The following is a 15,871-nucleotide window of genomic DNA, read 5'->3' on the forward strand; positions in this document are numbered from 1 at the left end:
AACCAGATCTTATTCTTTGCCACTTTTGGAAGTGAAGCTTATAAAAAATGTGACTGTATACAGTGCATTTGGATGGATATTTACCCTAGCAGTATGAGTGGCTTGTGGAACTGGTTTTTCTTTTTTGGGTGAGGTCTGATTATTGTACCAAGAGGGGGAAGAGGCTGCATATGATTTAATAATCCAGATACTTGATGATGTTGTTTTGTTTATGCTTATTTTTCTCTAATAGGTCTTTTTTGCTGAACTGGATTTTCAGGAAACCTTAAATTCAAATTCTGGAATTTTTGTTCTAAACTGTAGTTTGAGTGATTTGGGAGCCCTGACAGTTAATTTTTGTCTACTCTGATGTGTTCATGGCATGTCCTGTCCTCTTGGTCACCTGCTTGCACAAACTACAGGACCTACTGGGCACATGTCTGGGCTTATCCTCACTCATTTTGGTGGGAAGCCAGAGTAGGCAAGAGTGCAAACCAGGTCTCAAGTTGACATTGTAAGAATGCAGCAGAAACATGAATCTAAATACAGTGTTCCCATGTCCACTAATTTGGACATAAACACTGAAACATSCTTTTAGCAGAACCACTTTATAAATCTGGAGTTTCACTTCCAGAGCTGTTAAAAGTGCTGGTCAATGGACTCTTTAATTTACTCATTACTCCTACCCAAGAAGCCTATGTTCAGGCAGAATGAATTGTTTTGTGCCATCTAAGCTATCTATTTGTACACACATAAGCCATCATTTGTATTTTCAGATGTTGCAACTTCTGTTTTATACCACAGACTGATGTTTTAGAAGTAATTGGGGAGCTGAAGGYTGCTGGGAGAAGGGTGTGCAGAAGGGAAGGAAAGGCCAGAATGTGGGGCCACCCTGTGAAAGGAGTTGTGCCTTTGTGGCCTTTGCACATCACTGTATCCTCCACTCAGGCTCAGCATACTCAGCAGACTTCACAATCTGTCAAATTAAAAGACAGATGTATCWGTTTTTAAAAAATACCTTGTAGAGACAACCTGTTTTGTAAGATGCACAGCAAACAGAATTGAGAAGTTAAATGAGATCAAGCTTGTAGGTTACAGCATCTCCCCACTGTCTTAATCCAGCATTTTTACTGGGATGCTTGTTTTGCAGACAGTTTAACTGCAGCAAAAATTACCAGAATCCCTTAACACAGGTGTTCAGTCCACTCCTCTGGTAATCATCTTTTGCCAGGCTCTTATCTACTGTGGGCTTTAGTAGAAAAAGTCCAGTCTTTCACATACATGACTTGATGCCCACAGTCTCTTTAGTGATTTCTCTTGGCCCAAGAGAGTCTTTCTTTCCTGCTGCCCAGTACCAGCTTGGTGACTTGCAGTCAGTGCTGTCCATGTGAGGGTCAAATGAGATTGTAACTCATAGTCCTTGTTTTGTGTGATCTTAATCCAGAAATAGAAGAAGCTGCTTGTTTAAAATCACAGCTATTTACTGTATTTTTCTACCAAAGGAAGATCCATCTCTGCTAGAAATGTTGAAAAGAATGTTTAGGTGCATTATCTCTAAGAGAATGAAATTTATATGGTGATCAGTTTGAGTAGATTTTCAAATTATGGGGTTTTTGCTGTTCCAAAGTCAGGATTGCTGTTGGTATTGGGAGGTACTGAAGTCCAGGAGATATTTACTCCTGAGAAATGAGGAACTGCTTCATTCCAAATCTACTACCGGTAACTAAACTTTGTGGTGTCTAAATAGCCTGCTGTTTTGGCACTTGCTAAAAAGAGGCTTTTTTGTTGTTCTTCCTTTTCCTGTAAAATCAGTTAATCCTTGCATTTCTTTTAGTTTATTAGATAACTTTGCAGAATGATTTAGGGACTCATTTTTTTTTTTCCCTTAAATTTATTAATGACTCCAGTGAGGTTGATGCTTGGAATTATCATCATAGAACATAAATACAGTATCCCTACATCAGTGTGTTCTTATTTTTTATGTGKTCTTATATCTGCAATTTGTTTTTATTATTTGGTAATTAATGAAAAAACTCTAAATTTATTTTGTCAATAAAAATGACGTTAATAATATTGACTGTTAATATAATGCTGTCTGATATTAAACTGTTGCAGTGAAAGAGAGAAAATCACATGTTTTCAGCATGAAATAGAAACTRTTTGACAGGTAAAAAAATCCTTTCCCAGCAAACAGTTAATCTTAGTTGGACAAAAGATAGCCTTGCAATGCAAAATGTGCACTTTTCTTCCAGTTAAATCATTTAGAAAGCAGAAATTATGTCTTACCATCAAGTAGTAAATTGAAATGTCAGTGTTTTGTTTTGTCCCTGAAACTCTTCTTTGAGCTGACTCCTTCTGACAAGATATTAACAGTGCTCAGAAAGTTGAAAATATTTTATTCTGTGAAAGAAGTATTTACTGAATGTCAGGGTGTATTTTAACTGGCTTTGCTCTCAAGGTATAATTCAATTTTTTTCTCATCCATTTCATGTATTCCCTATTAATTTTAGGAGCAATCCATTCTTTAGGGGAAAAGAAAGTACAAATGCAGTTTGCTGGTGGTGCATTGAAGTAACCAGTATATGTACAGTAGGAATCCAAATGCATTTTACTGTCTATGTGATACACAAAGTTGTGTTTATATTAAACTGCCACTGTTTCCCATCTGACCAGTCATTTGTGTGCTGCTCTGGCATGAGCCAGTGCATCGTCCTGCAGGGGCCTCGGCTCACTGTGGTTGACAGCACTGGCCAGCATATTTGGTCTCAGACAGCTTTCACTTGTCAGAGTGCTTTTTGCCTTCTATTGTCTGCCCCCTGAAAGAAATTTTACACTGCTTGTGTTTCTTTTCATGTATGTTATCTGGGTTGTACCTCTCCTTCCTGTTTACAGACAAAACTTGCCAATGGCACTTCCAGTATGATTGTGCCCAAGCAAAGAAAACTGTCTGCAAGCTATGAGAAGGAGAAGGAGCTCTGCGTCAAGTACTTTGAACAGTGGTCCGAGTCTGACCAGGTGGAGTTTGTGGAGCACCTCATCTCCCAGATGTGTCACTACCAGCAYGGACATATAAACTCATACCTCAAACCCATGTTACAGCGGGACTTCATCACTGCACTGCCAGGTATTTCTGCAGGCAGAGGGAGCTTGCTCCCTATCTTTCAAAAAGCTACTCTGTTCCGGCCTACCCTGCTGGAGAGTTCTCATCGGGTCAGTTTGCAAAACAGATAATAGCTTTTGAGTGAAAAGCTCCGTACCAGTATGAAATGTAGTGATATTTTAATTTGTATTTCTACTGTGTCTAACACCGTCATGGTTTGTCTAGGAGTAAACAGCAGCTCAACTGTGTATTGTAACAATAGTTACCCAAGCCACAGGGCAGGTAGTTGTACTCTTAATGCCCACAAAGATGCATGAATAACAAAATGTTTTTAAATTAAAACTACTACTCTTTCTGGTTGCTCAGCTGAGGTTTTCCCTTTTCTTACTTGGATATTTTTTGTCTCTCTGCTGAAATGATTTCCTGAAACCATTGCTTTGATTATGTGATTATTGCTAATAGAAAATGGAGGGCATAAGAGCAAAAGATGGAAGTGTTCTGTTTTTTACACCTCTGTAGTGTTTTCCATTGAAAATACTATTCAGATCTGTTCTCAGATGTGCCATTGGACAGATCTACAGAATGCACACATAAAGTAGTGTACATGGAGTTTTATAGTGGCCKTGTCTTACAGATGGGAGAACTGAAGTGGTGAGAGATCAGATATACACAGCAATAGAGTTTCAGAATAAAACARAAATACCTGGCTCTTTGGCCATATTTTTTCAGATCATTAGATCATACCTCTGTAGATAGATAAATAGATAGTTAATAGATGCCATAGGTCCTTAGTTTGAGATGGACCTTGCCAACAAGTGCTACAGGTGTTTTCTCTAAACAGCTCGCTGAAGAGAGGAGTTTTTTGCTAAAAGCCTATTCTATGTATACCTTTGGAGAACTACTGAACTCTTGGTGAATTGTTAATCCAGTCATTTGATCATTCTTCAAAAGGGAGTTCGCAACATGAAATTTAAGTTCTAGCCTTAGAAGATGGAAAAAAAGTATGTTTAACAGTGAATTGTACAAAGCATAAAGGCACTGCAGGAGTTTCRCTATGAAGTTAAATAGGTAGGCTCATTGGATTTTAAGCTCACTGCCCAGTAATCAAATGGCTGTTGTAGCATTAAAAAAAAATCTTAGTTATGCTAAGTACCTGCTTTATGTTAGTTTTTAGTAGTCCAATGGCAATAATCTCRTGTACTTAGAGCAGCATTATAACTTGTGCTGCTCTGTTTGAGAAAAATAGGAAATGTTTGGAATCTGCACTGGTTTCCTCACTATTACAGTGGAAGTATACATGTAGTTACATACACAATTTTTACATACACAGGTCTTTCTCCACAGAACCCCATGAAAGCAAGCCAGCACATCTCACTGCACTTGGTTAATTTCTTCCTACAAGTCTTTCGCTGATAATTTTGGGCAGATGCTATAAATACTTCTAGAGACATTCCACATTTTCTAGGCACACCGTATTTGTTACTGGTCTATTCACAGTTGCCCAGGAAGCAGCTGATTTTACTCTATCAGAATGCAGAATAAATAGGRATCAAGCAGCTAATATGTGCGTATTTTAATAGTTGGGGGAAATGTGTGCGTAAATAATGTATGTGCATCAATTTGCATATTTGCAAAGTGCAAATGTCCTAGTGAATATAGCTCTAAGGGAGAAAATTAATGGCAAGGAATTACACTGGCACAGTCTCTGCAGTCTGTGCAGGATGTCCTGAGTATAAGCACGTTGTAATGAGGGGAATGGGAAGGGAGAAAGGTAAGGAACTGCCTAGGAAAGAGCGATGAACCTAAAATTTTAAATTAAGTCATATAATGGGACAAAACCCCTAAGCTCTCCAAGTTTTTAGCTTTCTGAAATTCTCAAGTGTTCAGTGCTCTGGTTTCATTTTTACTACTTCATTCTCTCTCCTGCTCTCCCCCTTGAGTGTATAAAACAATAAACCTACTTCAAAATCATGAGGTATCTTATCTCTGTCCTCCTAGCACTGTCCCAAAGAATGACTAGAATTAAAGGTAGTTTTGTATCATGGCACRTTTTTACTAATGCAGAGTAAAGTTGACTCAGATTATTTTCCCAGTGCTTTGCACAGAATTAAGGTTGTGTGAAAAATACAGCTTAACTGTGTACTTAACAAAGTTTGTTCAGTTTCTGAAAATAAGGCTTCTGCTTAGCATTTTCAAGCTGTTTAACATTTTTTATGAGGAAAGTAATTTTGATAAGGATTTCATATGTGAAATAACTGAAACATTCTTGTTGGTTTGGAGGGCTGAAGGGCTAATCRTGTTTCACATCCATTTAGCAAAATCTTCTGTGAGCAGAGTTTTCTCTTTTTAAGGAAGTAGGGCTCTGTTYGATGTATGCCTCAGTGAGTTATGCTGTTCCTAAGAAACAAAAAAATAAAACTGAGTTTTCAACCAGGCCAAAATAGCTCTGCCCATCCACTTTCCATAAATGTAAGAAGAGGCAAAAACATTCGTGTTCCTTCTCTGCAAAGAGTCTAGTATCAATGGCAAAGGATGACTTTAAGACATGGCACCTCCTTGCATCGAAGATCTAAAACGCAGTTCCTGATGAACCAGGAAGGCATATGGGTGAAGATTATTGTGCCCAGCTTGTGCAGTGTAGCCCTGCTTCCTAAAGCCACCAGTTGTTCCCCATATAAAACTAATTCCTCCTGTGATACTGCTAACACAAAGCCACCAGTAAGGACTCTACACAGGCAGGCATTTTTAAGTGTCCTGGTGGGTCTGTAAATGTCTGTGAGCCCACTGGAAGCAACGTGAGTGGGAAATCTGCCATTTCCTCACAATGGAGAGAGTTCGGGGCCACAGGAGCAGGGCAACAGGATATCCATGTTTACCCTGCTAATTCTGGAATTCCTGCAAATTCTAGTTCACATTCACTAAAATGTTGTTTCCCTCTTTCCACAATTTGCTGTGGAGTCAATCTAAATTTACAAACTTTTTTTTATTTAATAGCGGTTGTACATGTCTTTTCAGATCAAATACATAATAAAGGCTTTTATTTTGCAGGTTGGCATCTTATTTTGCATCTATACAGATCAGAAATGTCAAACCTCTCTCTCCACTCTCTGATAGTGCCTGGTATCATTCACATACTTTTTCTACATATAGATTGAAGCATAAAATGCTGAGCAGAATGTCTTACCCAATGTGTATTCTAAGTTTGGCATATTTGAAAGCAGCAGGAAGAGGTATGCTGAATTGTCTCATTTTCATGAAGTGGGAGAAAATTTTGAGATGTTTTCGTTAAGGAAAAAAAAGATTGGGCCATTTGTGTGTCATGAACTCTCGTCAGAGTCAGCTGTTGCACCCAGTTTGGGTTTGCAGAAGTACAGACGTGTGACTGTAGGAACGTACTTACTGCCTTTTCTTTCCCTCTCACAAGGAGGGCCTGATCTYTGAGGCTGTTGTTTTAAAAGCAAAAAAACATGTATTTAACTTTGTCCTAAATGTGAACCAGAGGGAAGATGCAYGTAATACCAATTGCCATGCTTCCTTTTTGTTTGGACTGAACATCATGCCTGGGGGATGATGTGGTGTCKAAACTTTCACAAAGCCTCTGAAATTTAACCTGTGAAGTGAGATAATCTCTTGGTGGTGTGTCTCACTTGTGAATTAAGCAGCCTTCAAGAGAAGCTGTATTTGCACAACTTCTCATTTAAAAGGCATCTTGTTTTCCTGAAGTCTTGCTGGTGATTAAATTTGAGTTGGTAAGGGCACATTTTTGCTGACAATATCCATCCAGTTAAGAAATGTAGCATAACCTTCCCTGCCCCCAGGTACATTGAGCTGTTTGGTGCTAACCAGGCAATTGCTTTACATTTCTTTCCAGCCGTGTTGAAGTAAAGCCAATCCTAGTATTCACATTGGAAAATATTTGCAAATGATGTCATTTCGGTGCATACTTTTCCTTCATCCACTAAAATAAATGAAACTAGCAAACCTGCTTCACTTTCTCTTCACAGAGCCTCTCCTTCCCTCTCCATGTCCCTGCGCATCTGCATATCCTTCCCTCCCCCCTGTCTAAAGGTACCACTACCCTTCAGGGCACACATTGGGAATATATATTTTTTTCTTCATTACATTTAAAAGCTACTGCTTTAGCAAAAACAGCTTTTGAGCCRTTGCAACATGAGAACAGCTGTAGCAGTGAGATGAGAAATGGTCCTAATATAGAGAGATTTTGGGGGCTGCGTTGCTGAGTTGGAAATGCCATCCATAGAATATCCCCCTAGTGCTAAAACCCATTGAAATAGATTGGAATGACTTCTTGGATTCTTTATTATTTTTAATGACTTGTTGTGCTATATCCAAAGGAAGTTGGAGAACACTGCTCACTCCTGAACTTACCCTCARATGCTCTTCTGTGCATTTGGTCCAGCTTCACATGCAGAAGAAGAGATGGAAGGAGAGTGTATCTTTGTACTAGCAGGGGGAGTTGTCTTAAACTCTGTGTCTGTCCAGCAAATAATCTTTTTCTGTTGATGTTGTTCTCCCCCAGCTCGGGGATTGGATCACATTGCTGAGAACATTCTGTCATACCTGGATGCCAAATCTTTGTGTGCTGCTGAGCTGGTGTGCAAGGAGTGGTACCGGGTGACATCGGATGGGATGCTGTGGAAGAAGCTCATTGAGAGAATGGTCAGRACAGACTCCCTGTGGAGGGGTTTGTCAGAGAGGAGAGGATGGTAAGGAAATTGGATCTTCACCTCTTTTTCCCCCATGCAGAACAGTAGGGGTTGTGTGTTTCAAACCATATTTGAAGGGGGTTATTCAGCACACTGAAACATCACGTTGGTTCCAAACCAGACAGTTGCTTACATCAAAACTCAGGGGCTGGGGAGTTAGGGCATCATTTGGTTATGTGGCAGTGTGAGGGATTTTTTCCTCACCTTCCTCATCTGATCATGCTTTTACCCCACTGTGACAAATGAGATATGCAGACTGAGATTTTTACACCCAGCTGTCATTCAGTTTAAATTAAGAAGCTCTGTGTGCCTCGGGGGAACCCTAAACTGGTCAGCAGTTCAGAGCAGAAGAGCTTTTTCAGGAGTGGCAGTGGGGCAGAATACGCTATGAATTAGTTCCTTCCTGATAGGTCTGTTTGTTTTCCTCAGCAGATTTTCACTATTAGATATCTGTTTAATTTTSAAACTGGAAGCTGAGGGTATGTACCACGGAGATTAGGGGACTTTAGAAATGCAGMTAGATTAGTTAATAATCATCTGGAATAGCCTTACTACAATGTAGGTCTCACTCAAAGTTTGAAGCTGCTCTGCTAACATTTCATTAGAACTTTCCCTCTCAGGGGTGCACCCTTTAATACATAATTTTCTTTTCCAAGGGTGTCCCTAGGATCTTGGCAGAAGGGAAACTGGGTATGAATATTTCATAAACAAGATAAAAGTGACAGCTCAGGCATTTTGGTTGCTATTAAAAAGAAAAAGATACAGAGTTGCAGACAAAGACTCCTGGTTTATAGTTAATCTTGTTATACTGTTTGTCTTAGGAAGTAAAGGTAAGTAAATCAGGATTATGAGACATTTTTTAAAAATAAATACTGTGTTGATCTGCTTCCAATAATGCAGTTTCTGAAGAGTGCAAAATAAACACAGGCATAGCAATGATAACTTGCATTTCTTTTAGTACCTTATTCTCTCCAGAATTTCCATTTTTTTTCTGCCTGTTGTTGAGGTCACAGTAAGTCCTAAGAGGAGATGAGAGGTCATTTAGTCCCTTTTGTTTCCCCTAGGCAGAGACAGGTTTCTCTTAAGTCATCCCAAATGTTTGTCTCAACTTATTCTTAAAATCCTCTAGTGAGGAGATTGCCCATACAATGCCTGGAAAAGGAATTCTGCAGTTTCACGTTTTTACTCTTTCTAACTTCAGTGTTTAAAAGGTTTTCCTGATACTGAGGCTGTCTTCCTAGCTACACTTTGACTTGTTACATTTAACCTGCACAGATACACAGGACAGTTTCTCATTCTCCTTTTTGAAGTAATCTTTTCTGTGTTGGAAGATGACTATGCTTCCTATGTTTTGGCTGTACTAGCCAACCGCAATCATATGTTGTCCTATCCTGTCCTATCCTGTTACTATTCTAAACWCTSTGATAAAGAGAGGACTTTTTGGTTAAGAGATGCAGACAGGAAATATCCCATGCAATTGCATCTCTGCCRTATAGAGCATTATAGCTTGTAATTAGTGCTATCTCTGTGCCTGGCACAAGAAGATGACTAACTGGACAGTTCAGAGTGATGGATGAACAGTGTTATTTACTTACAGCTCCTCAATTTGCACATGAGCTGCCTGATTTCAGCATTTGCAGCTTGTGATTTACAAGAGAACCCCCTGCCATTCCACAGCATGGCAGCCTTCACTGGCAGATTGTCAGGGAGAAGTAAGGGTTACACAGATTTAGAGAAATATAAAACAGAAGCCCAAAATCTGGGCACAATTGTGTCCATCTGATTGAATTGGCTGGTCATCAAAGCCTGCAAACAATAGTTCCTTTTATCCCAGAGCCATAGCACAACAGCTACTGGGATGCCGTGAAAATTCCAAGCAATCCTTCAGCTGAACAGTAAACAACTGGCTCTGCATGCAGCAGGACAGGACTTACAGGTAGCAACCAGACTTGGTGTTACACTAGCTGGTAAAGTTAGAAATAATTAGCAGGGTTTTAGGCACATAGACTTGAACAYAGGTTTTTGTAGACATGCCCCAAGTCTTCAGAGATGTGTCCTAGGTATTCTGTTTATCTCCAAAGAGGTTTTCATCTTCCTTGGCCGATAATATTAATTTCCATGAATGCACTTCCAGATTGGATCACAGTAAATAGGCATCTGTCTAGTTGGTGGTTTGTCTGCATCCATGTGTGCCTTCATCACGTGTGTTTGTTCCCATATGCATGTCTGCTGATCATTGTATTTGAAGAGTCAGRTGATTCCTCTGTCCAAAGAGGAAAACACCTTTCTCTCGGATTGTATTGAGAACACTTGATTTAAAGAAGTATCAAAATTTCTTTTCCTAAGCATTTGTCATTTTGTTTGTTCAGTCCTGTAATTTGCTACTGCCTTAAAACCTAAAGATTTTGGTTCATTGTTGTGATCTCCTAGTTCAAGTGCATCAGAGCAGCTAATGTACAGTCTCTGAAATGAGTTTCAAGGTATACTGTATGAAAGGGACAGGAAAGAAATGCACTAGGAAGTATTGAACAATTAATTATGTTGTAATGGAGYAAGGGAGGGAGAAGTGGAGAGCTGGCCCAGTATAAACTCTCTGCCTCTGATGCCAGGATTACACTCGGAGGCATTTGTGCCTCTCTCCATTTTGTGAGGCATGTTGCCAGGCAGAGCAGCAGTTAGTACGCCCATGGTGGGGTTTACTAGCTTCCACACCGTGTTTGGTGGCTTCTTAACTTCAGGATGAGGAATTAAAGTTTTTTACACAGCAGGTAGTGATTGCCGTTTACAGATTTTTTTGGTAACAAAACTCTAGCTTGGGATATGAGTATTCCAAATCAGTGTTGAAATGAGAGAGGCGCCACAGATGAAATGTTGCTTACCAAAACAGAGTAGTAGCAGTAAAATGTCCATGTACCCAAACTGATACTGTTCCTGCTACTGCAGATGAAAGCTAGCCTTGAATGAATAGTGAATTTGAGGATTCCTTGGCTTCTTTCATTTACTTTGCATGCTTTATTTGAAAGGTGACCTCTGATAATGTGTGAGTATTGCAGGCATGAACCATTGTCAACTTACTGAACTGAATGGGCCCATGTCCATAATATAAAATTGATTTACCTTCCCCAAGTTACTAGACAGATTTTTCTAAGGTATTTCAGTGTTGAAATGTAACACTGACATGTTGCAGCTCAACAAACAAGGAAACATCCCATCTTAGTAAATTAAGTTTGACTATGAATCTGTCAGCAGTGGTTACTCATTTGTAAAATGCCAGGAGGACCTTTCTCCAAAACGCTGTAAAATTATTTCTGTTCAATGGAAGTGTTCTTTGTCTTCCAGGGGGCAATATCTATTTAAAAATAAACCTCCTGATGGAACTGCACCACCCAACTCCTTCTACAGAGCACTTTACCCCAAAATTATACAGGACATAGAGGTAAGAAACAGCTGCCAGATGTGGTGGCATTCCACTGTTAGTTTTTTTGTTTTCTTCAAATGTCCCTGATTTATTTATGATGCTGAAATTCTGGGAATATTCCACTGTAGTGTAATACTTCATTAAATCTGACATGTCTGTGTTTGTCTGGAGTTTGTATATCTGGGATGGTTATGTAAGATCCTGCTGCTCCTTTAGACAGAGGATGAGTTGGATTGTTCAGTGAGTTGTTTGCTGGGGGAGTCGCACACTTTGCAYATCAGATATCACAGCAGCACCGTAACATCTTGGTTTTCTCTATTCCACAGTACTTTGCTCCATCCAGTGCAATGAGACCTAATAGACTGTTACGGGAAGATACCAAAAACTAAGGCAGGGAGAAAGTGCATTCCTAAAGACTCCTAAGGCTCAGGGAAACAGGCACCAACTAAGCATGGTTGCCTTGCATTTAGTGTGAGCAAAATGATGTGTTCTGCTTGTTTCCTAATAACAGGAGTGCTCAGGCAGTGTTGTGACAAGTATGTACAAGCACTTAGAGCTCAATTGAGACTTTCTCATCAGTTGTAGCTGTTTAGTCACAGGGGATTAAAGGTTGGAGATAGTAAAGAGCTTTTAGTTTACTTCGTTCTAACCATTCCCAGCAACACAGGTTAGCCATGATATGCTTCCCAAGAATTTATCTGTTTAACAGGTTTTATTACATGTATTCTAGAAAACAGTTATGTCATTTTACGGGCCTGATTGCAGCAAAAAGCGTGTAATAAAGTGTTTGCTATCTTCTCAACCAAACAAAAAAAAAAGGGGAGATAGTTCCATGGGTTTTTTTTCCTCCATCTCATTTGTCTCCTGTCTCTTCTCAAGACAATAGAGTCGAACTGGCGGTGTGGAAGGCACAGTTTACAGAGGATCCACTGCCGAAGCGAGACAAGCAAAGGGGTTTATTGTTTACAGTATGATGATCAGAAGATAGTAAGCGGCCTACGAGACAATACTATTAAGGTGAGAATGCTCCATCATGGCATTCTAATAGCTTGGGCTGCCTATGCAATAAATAATAGTGTCCTAATTTCAGTGACACCTACCCAATCTCTTGCTAGTAATGTAGCCTTCCTCTTCCCCCATCTCCCACCTGCACAGCAGCTACGCCTCTTTTATCGATCTAGAGAGACCCTGTTTTCAGGCAGATGGGCTTTGCTAACAGAGTTTCTGTCCAGCAGTAATTACAGACTATGTAATTACTGGGCCCTGTATCCTAATGAGAGGGGTAAAGCCAATATTCATAGTAAAGCCAGTAATATCAAAGATGTCAATGTATTGCACCAAAGAGCCTGTAGAAGACTCTACAGATGCCACTAAAGGTGTTCTAAGTGCACTATGGATCATGTAGTGAAAAACAGACTAGTCAAACCAGTCAGTGCTGAAAGATGAAAACCTTACTGAACTGTCCAGTTTTGAATGTTTGCTGTCTTAGATCTGGGATAAGAATACATTGGAATGCAAGCGAATTCTCACCGGACACACGGGTTCTGTCCTGTGTCTCCAGTACGATGAGCGGGTGATCATTACTGGATCTTCAGACTCAACAGTCAGGTGTGTGTTCATGATTTTGAGCTTTCTGTTTATCTCCTAAGATTTTAGCTTCRCAAGCTGCTGAAATGATCTCTTCTTAAATGTGTGCTGTTCAATCAGTTCCATGAAGTAGTTCAGYGTATTTGTTCAGCGTTTTGCTGTCCTTGTTTATCAGATGTCCATGCAAATCGCTGTCAAGGAGAAATGAGAATATGAGACAAGGCCAGTCAAGGTCAAGATGATTTAGGAAGGCCATCTGGCATTTCACCAAGGTTTTGCATGTTTTGACACTCCCTGAGWATGTTATAAATTCTCCTTGAGAATAACTTTTTTGTAAGAGTTGAAGTTTTCAAAGCAAGCTTGAAGGTTTAGTAATCCGTTGTCAGTTGATGTTAACAAAATATGTATGACTAGATCTCCTATGACTTTAATTTAAATTTCAGCATGATGTTTCTTTTCATTCAGTCTCTCTARCCTTGCTTTCCTTCAAGTCTCCAGCAAAAGGCTGGGCACCTCAAGGTAGCACTTGCAGTGCATGTAGTCCAGTTGTGAAGTCCACTAGWCATATTACAGGATACCAGAGAGTGTAAGACCTGTATTGTAAATACAGACACATCTGAGTTAATGAATTGCAGTATGAACTTGGATGTAAAGGRGCAGGTCTGACTTCTCCACATTGTTATATACTCCCTTCTTGTCAGAGTATAAGCAATGCTCATGCAGAGAAGTTAGACACCAAAAAGCTGCATTGGTGGCCTTTTCCAGAGCTGTTAGCATGCATTTCTAGGCTGCAAGCTCCTCTGGTTGTCACTGTGCTTGTGTGTAAACTACTACTGTTAACCTAATGACTATTAAATTGAGTTCCTGACATGATGCATGCAGTCTTGCAGTGCTGCTAGGTGTTGCAGTCCTGTCAGTAGGAATCCAGAATTTCAGCAACACTGCCTGCCTGGAGGCAGCGTTRGAACTTCACTGGGCTAAACAGATCGCAAAAGGAGAGGCTGATTTCTGTAACAAGCACTGTCCTTTTCTGTATCAGGCCCGGCAGGCCAAATTGCASACTGGCTACTTGCCCAGGAATACTTTGTCTCCCACTGTATCTATAAATGTTTGTGCAGACCTCAGAGGCACACAGGATGCATCACTTTTATCCTTGGGTCTCCTCAGGAAGAGAGGCTTCATCCAATAGGTAGTACAGATGGGCTCTTAATGCTTCTGAGGTCTCAGGGATGCACTTGTCCAAAGAAGTCAGTGGGTCTCCAGCTCCTGTTCAGTTTGGCAACCCTGTCTACAAACTGTTTGTATGTTAATGGTTCAGGTCTTTAGGTTTTTCTCTTTTGCATTTTGTAATTGGAATGTAGTTTCCTTTCTCATTTAGAGTCCGTAAGTTGATGCACTTCAGTTTCCATAAGTTAGAGAATAAGACATTAGAAGTCTTTCTCACATCTTGCCTTTTCTTACCGCTTGCCTTATTGGCTGCAGAAAGTTTTAACTTCTGCAGTATCTGATGTGCCTGATGATAGAGCCATTTTCTGCTTTCATATTGTATATCTGGGATACAGGTRTGATAGTGCCAAAAGAAATCTCTTTATGCAAGACAAAAGAAGTTTGCCAACAAAATAGCCCAAAAGAAATATTTTTAAGGCTTAAAAATCTTCCTTTCAAGTATTAGAAGTTCTGCATGAAGCTTTTGTCTAACTTAAATTATCTTTCAGTTGAAACAGTTGGTTCCAATAACATTCAATTGGCATAAATGCTGTGTCTTAATTTGGATATTCAGCACATTCCTGGAATGTAGCTGTGTACCAGATGCACCACGGGGTAAATGCAAATCATGGTGCAACTTGTGGCAATTACTTGTATTTGTTTGAAAAGAATTGTCTTTTGCCTTTGTATATATTAACCCGTGAGCTAATAGTCCTGTGAGAGAGGTCAAAAATTAAGCCTGTCGGGGAACTGACTTCTCGACATTGACTGGAAATTAAATATATAATAAGCTGGCACAACCAGGAAACACCAGTCTTTAAGGCCATCAGTCTTCCACCTTTCCTTAGCACTAAATTCCCTTAATTAAAGGATGTTTTTTTCCTRGGTGCATTATTTTTATGGTGTTAACTGCATTGCAGGGTTTTTGGCTGCTGGACTGTCTCAATGTACACATAATCAACAGGTTTATCTAATACATTTTTAATGAACTATTTAATAGATGTAGATATAACTTGTGGTGTTTGCTTTTCTAATATCGCTAGAGAGTCAATTACCTCTCCCTGTCCCTCTCTCACTCTGCARAAAATTCACAGTGCAGGTTTTTAAYTCTCTTCTCTCTGGTTTGAAATCTGAACCTGCAGAGTGTGGGATGTGAATGCAGGCGAGATGCTGAATACACTGATCCACCACTGCGAAGCTGTTCTGCACCTCCGYTTCAACAATGGCATGATGGTGACGTGTTCCAAAGACCGCTCCATCGCCGTGTGGGACATGGCATCCCCGACAGACATCACCCTGAGGAGGGTGCTCGTAGGGCACCGAGCTGCCGTCAACGTAGTGGACTTTGATGACAAGTACATTGTATCGGCATCAGGTGACAGAACTATAAAGGTGAGGTGTTTCAGAGGCTTTTTATTTGCAGCACTGGGGTATTTATTAAYGAAGAACAGTGACCAGAGAGGGAAGACGGTCCTTGGCAGGATCTGCCTTTAGAAGTTTGCATTCATCCGTCTTCAGTTGAGCTTGCACAGCTTGTTTACAGAACTTAYGGCAAATTAGATCCAAGTAGAGATGCAGTTGAAAAAGACTTTTTTTTTCTGTGTTCTTTTTYGACTTGACCACTTCCATAATCAGTTCAGTCATTTAAACAGTTGTTAGAGGGTAGCATGGGGACAAAARTGAAGGTGCATGAATAGGAGACACCTTAATGTTACTGCTATGWTCCCAATCTGCAGCATTAAGCCTCAGGGGAATCTGTCATGTGTAAACTAAACCATAGCCCAAGAACGCTAAACCTGGAAGCTAATTCAATACTGTGTGGCAAAAATCTTCACTGTGTACACGGACCCTACT

The 15,871-nt window shown here is 40.0% G+C and overlaps 1 protein-coding gene across 8 annotated transcripts in view; it reads left to right on the forward strand.

The window, feature by feature from the left end:
• The window catches only part of BTRC (beta-transducin repeat containing E3 ubiquitin protein ligase), a 112,967-nt gene that overhangs the window by 86,853 nt on the left and 10,243 nt on the right, over positions 1-15,871 (forward strand). For all 8 annotated transcript variants that reach the window (XM_057380024.1, XM_057380057.1, XM_057380050.1 and 5 more), the window contains 6 exons: positions 2,872-3,103; positions 7,620-7,806; positions 11,146-11,242; positions 12,104-12,241; positions 12,714-12,832; positions 15,160-15,409. In XM_057380024.1, the coding sequence (XP_057236007.1) occupies positions 2,872-3,103; positions 7,620-7,806; positions 11,146-11,242; positions 12,104-12,241; positions 12,714-12,832; positions 15,160-15,409 (1,023 nt within the window). The remainder of the gene's footprint in view (positions 1-2,871; positions 3,104-7,619; positions 7,807-11,145; positions 11,243-12,103; positions 12,242-12,713; positions 12,833-15,159; positions 15,410-15,871) is intronic.

Source organism: Malurus melanocephalus, unplaced genomic scaffold, assembly GCF_030028575.1.
Source record: "Malurus melanocephalus ecotype Western Australia unplaced genomic scaffold, MMel_1.1 scaffold_12, whole genome shotgun sequence".
Taxonomy (NCBI): Eukaryota; Metazoa; Chordata; class Aves; order Passeriformes; family Maluridae; genus Malurus; species Malurus melanocephalus.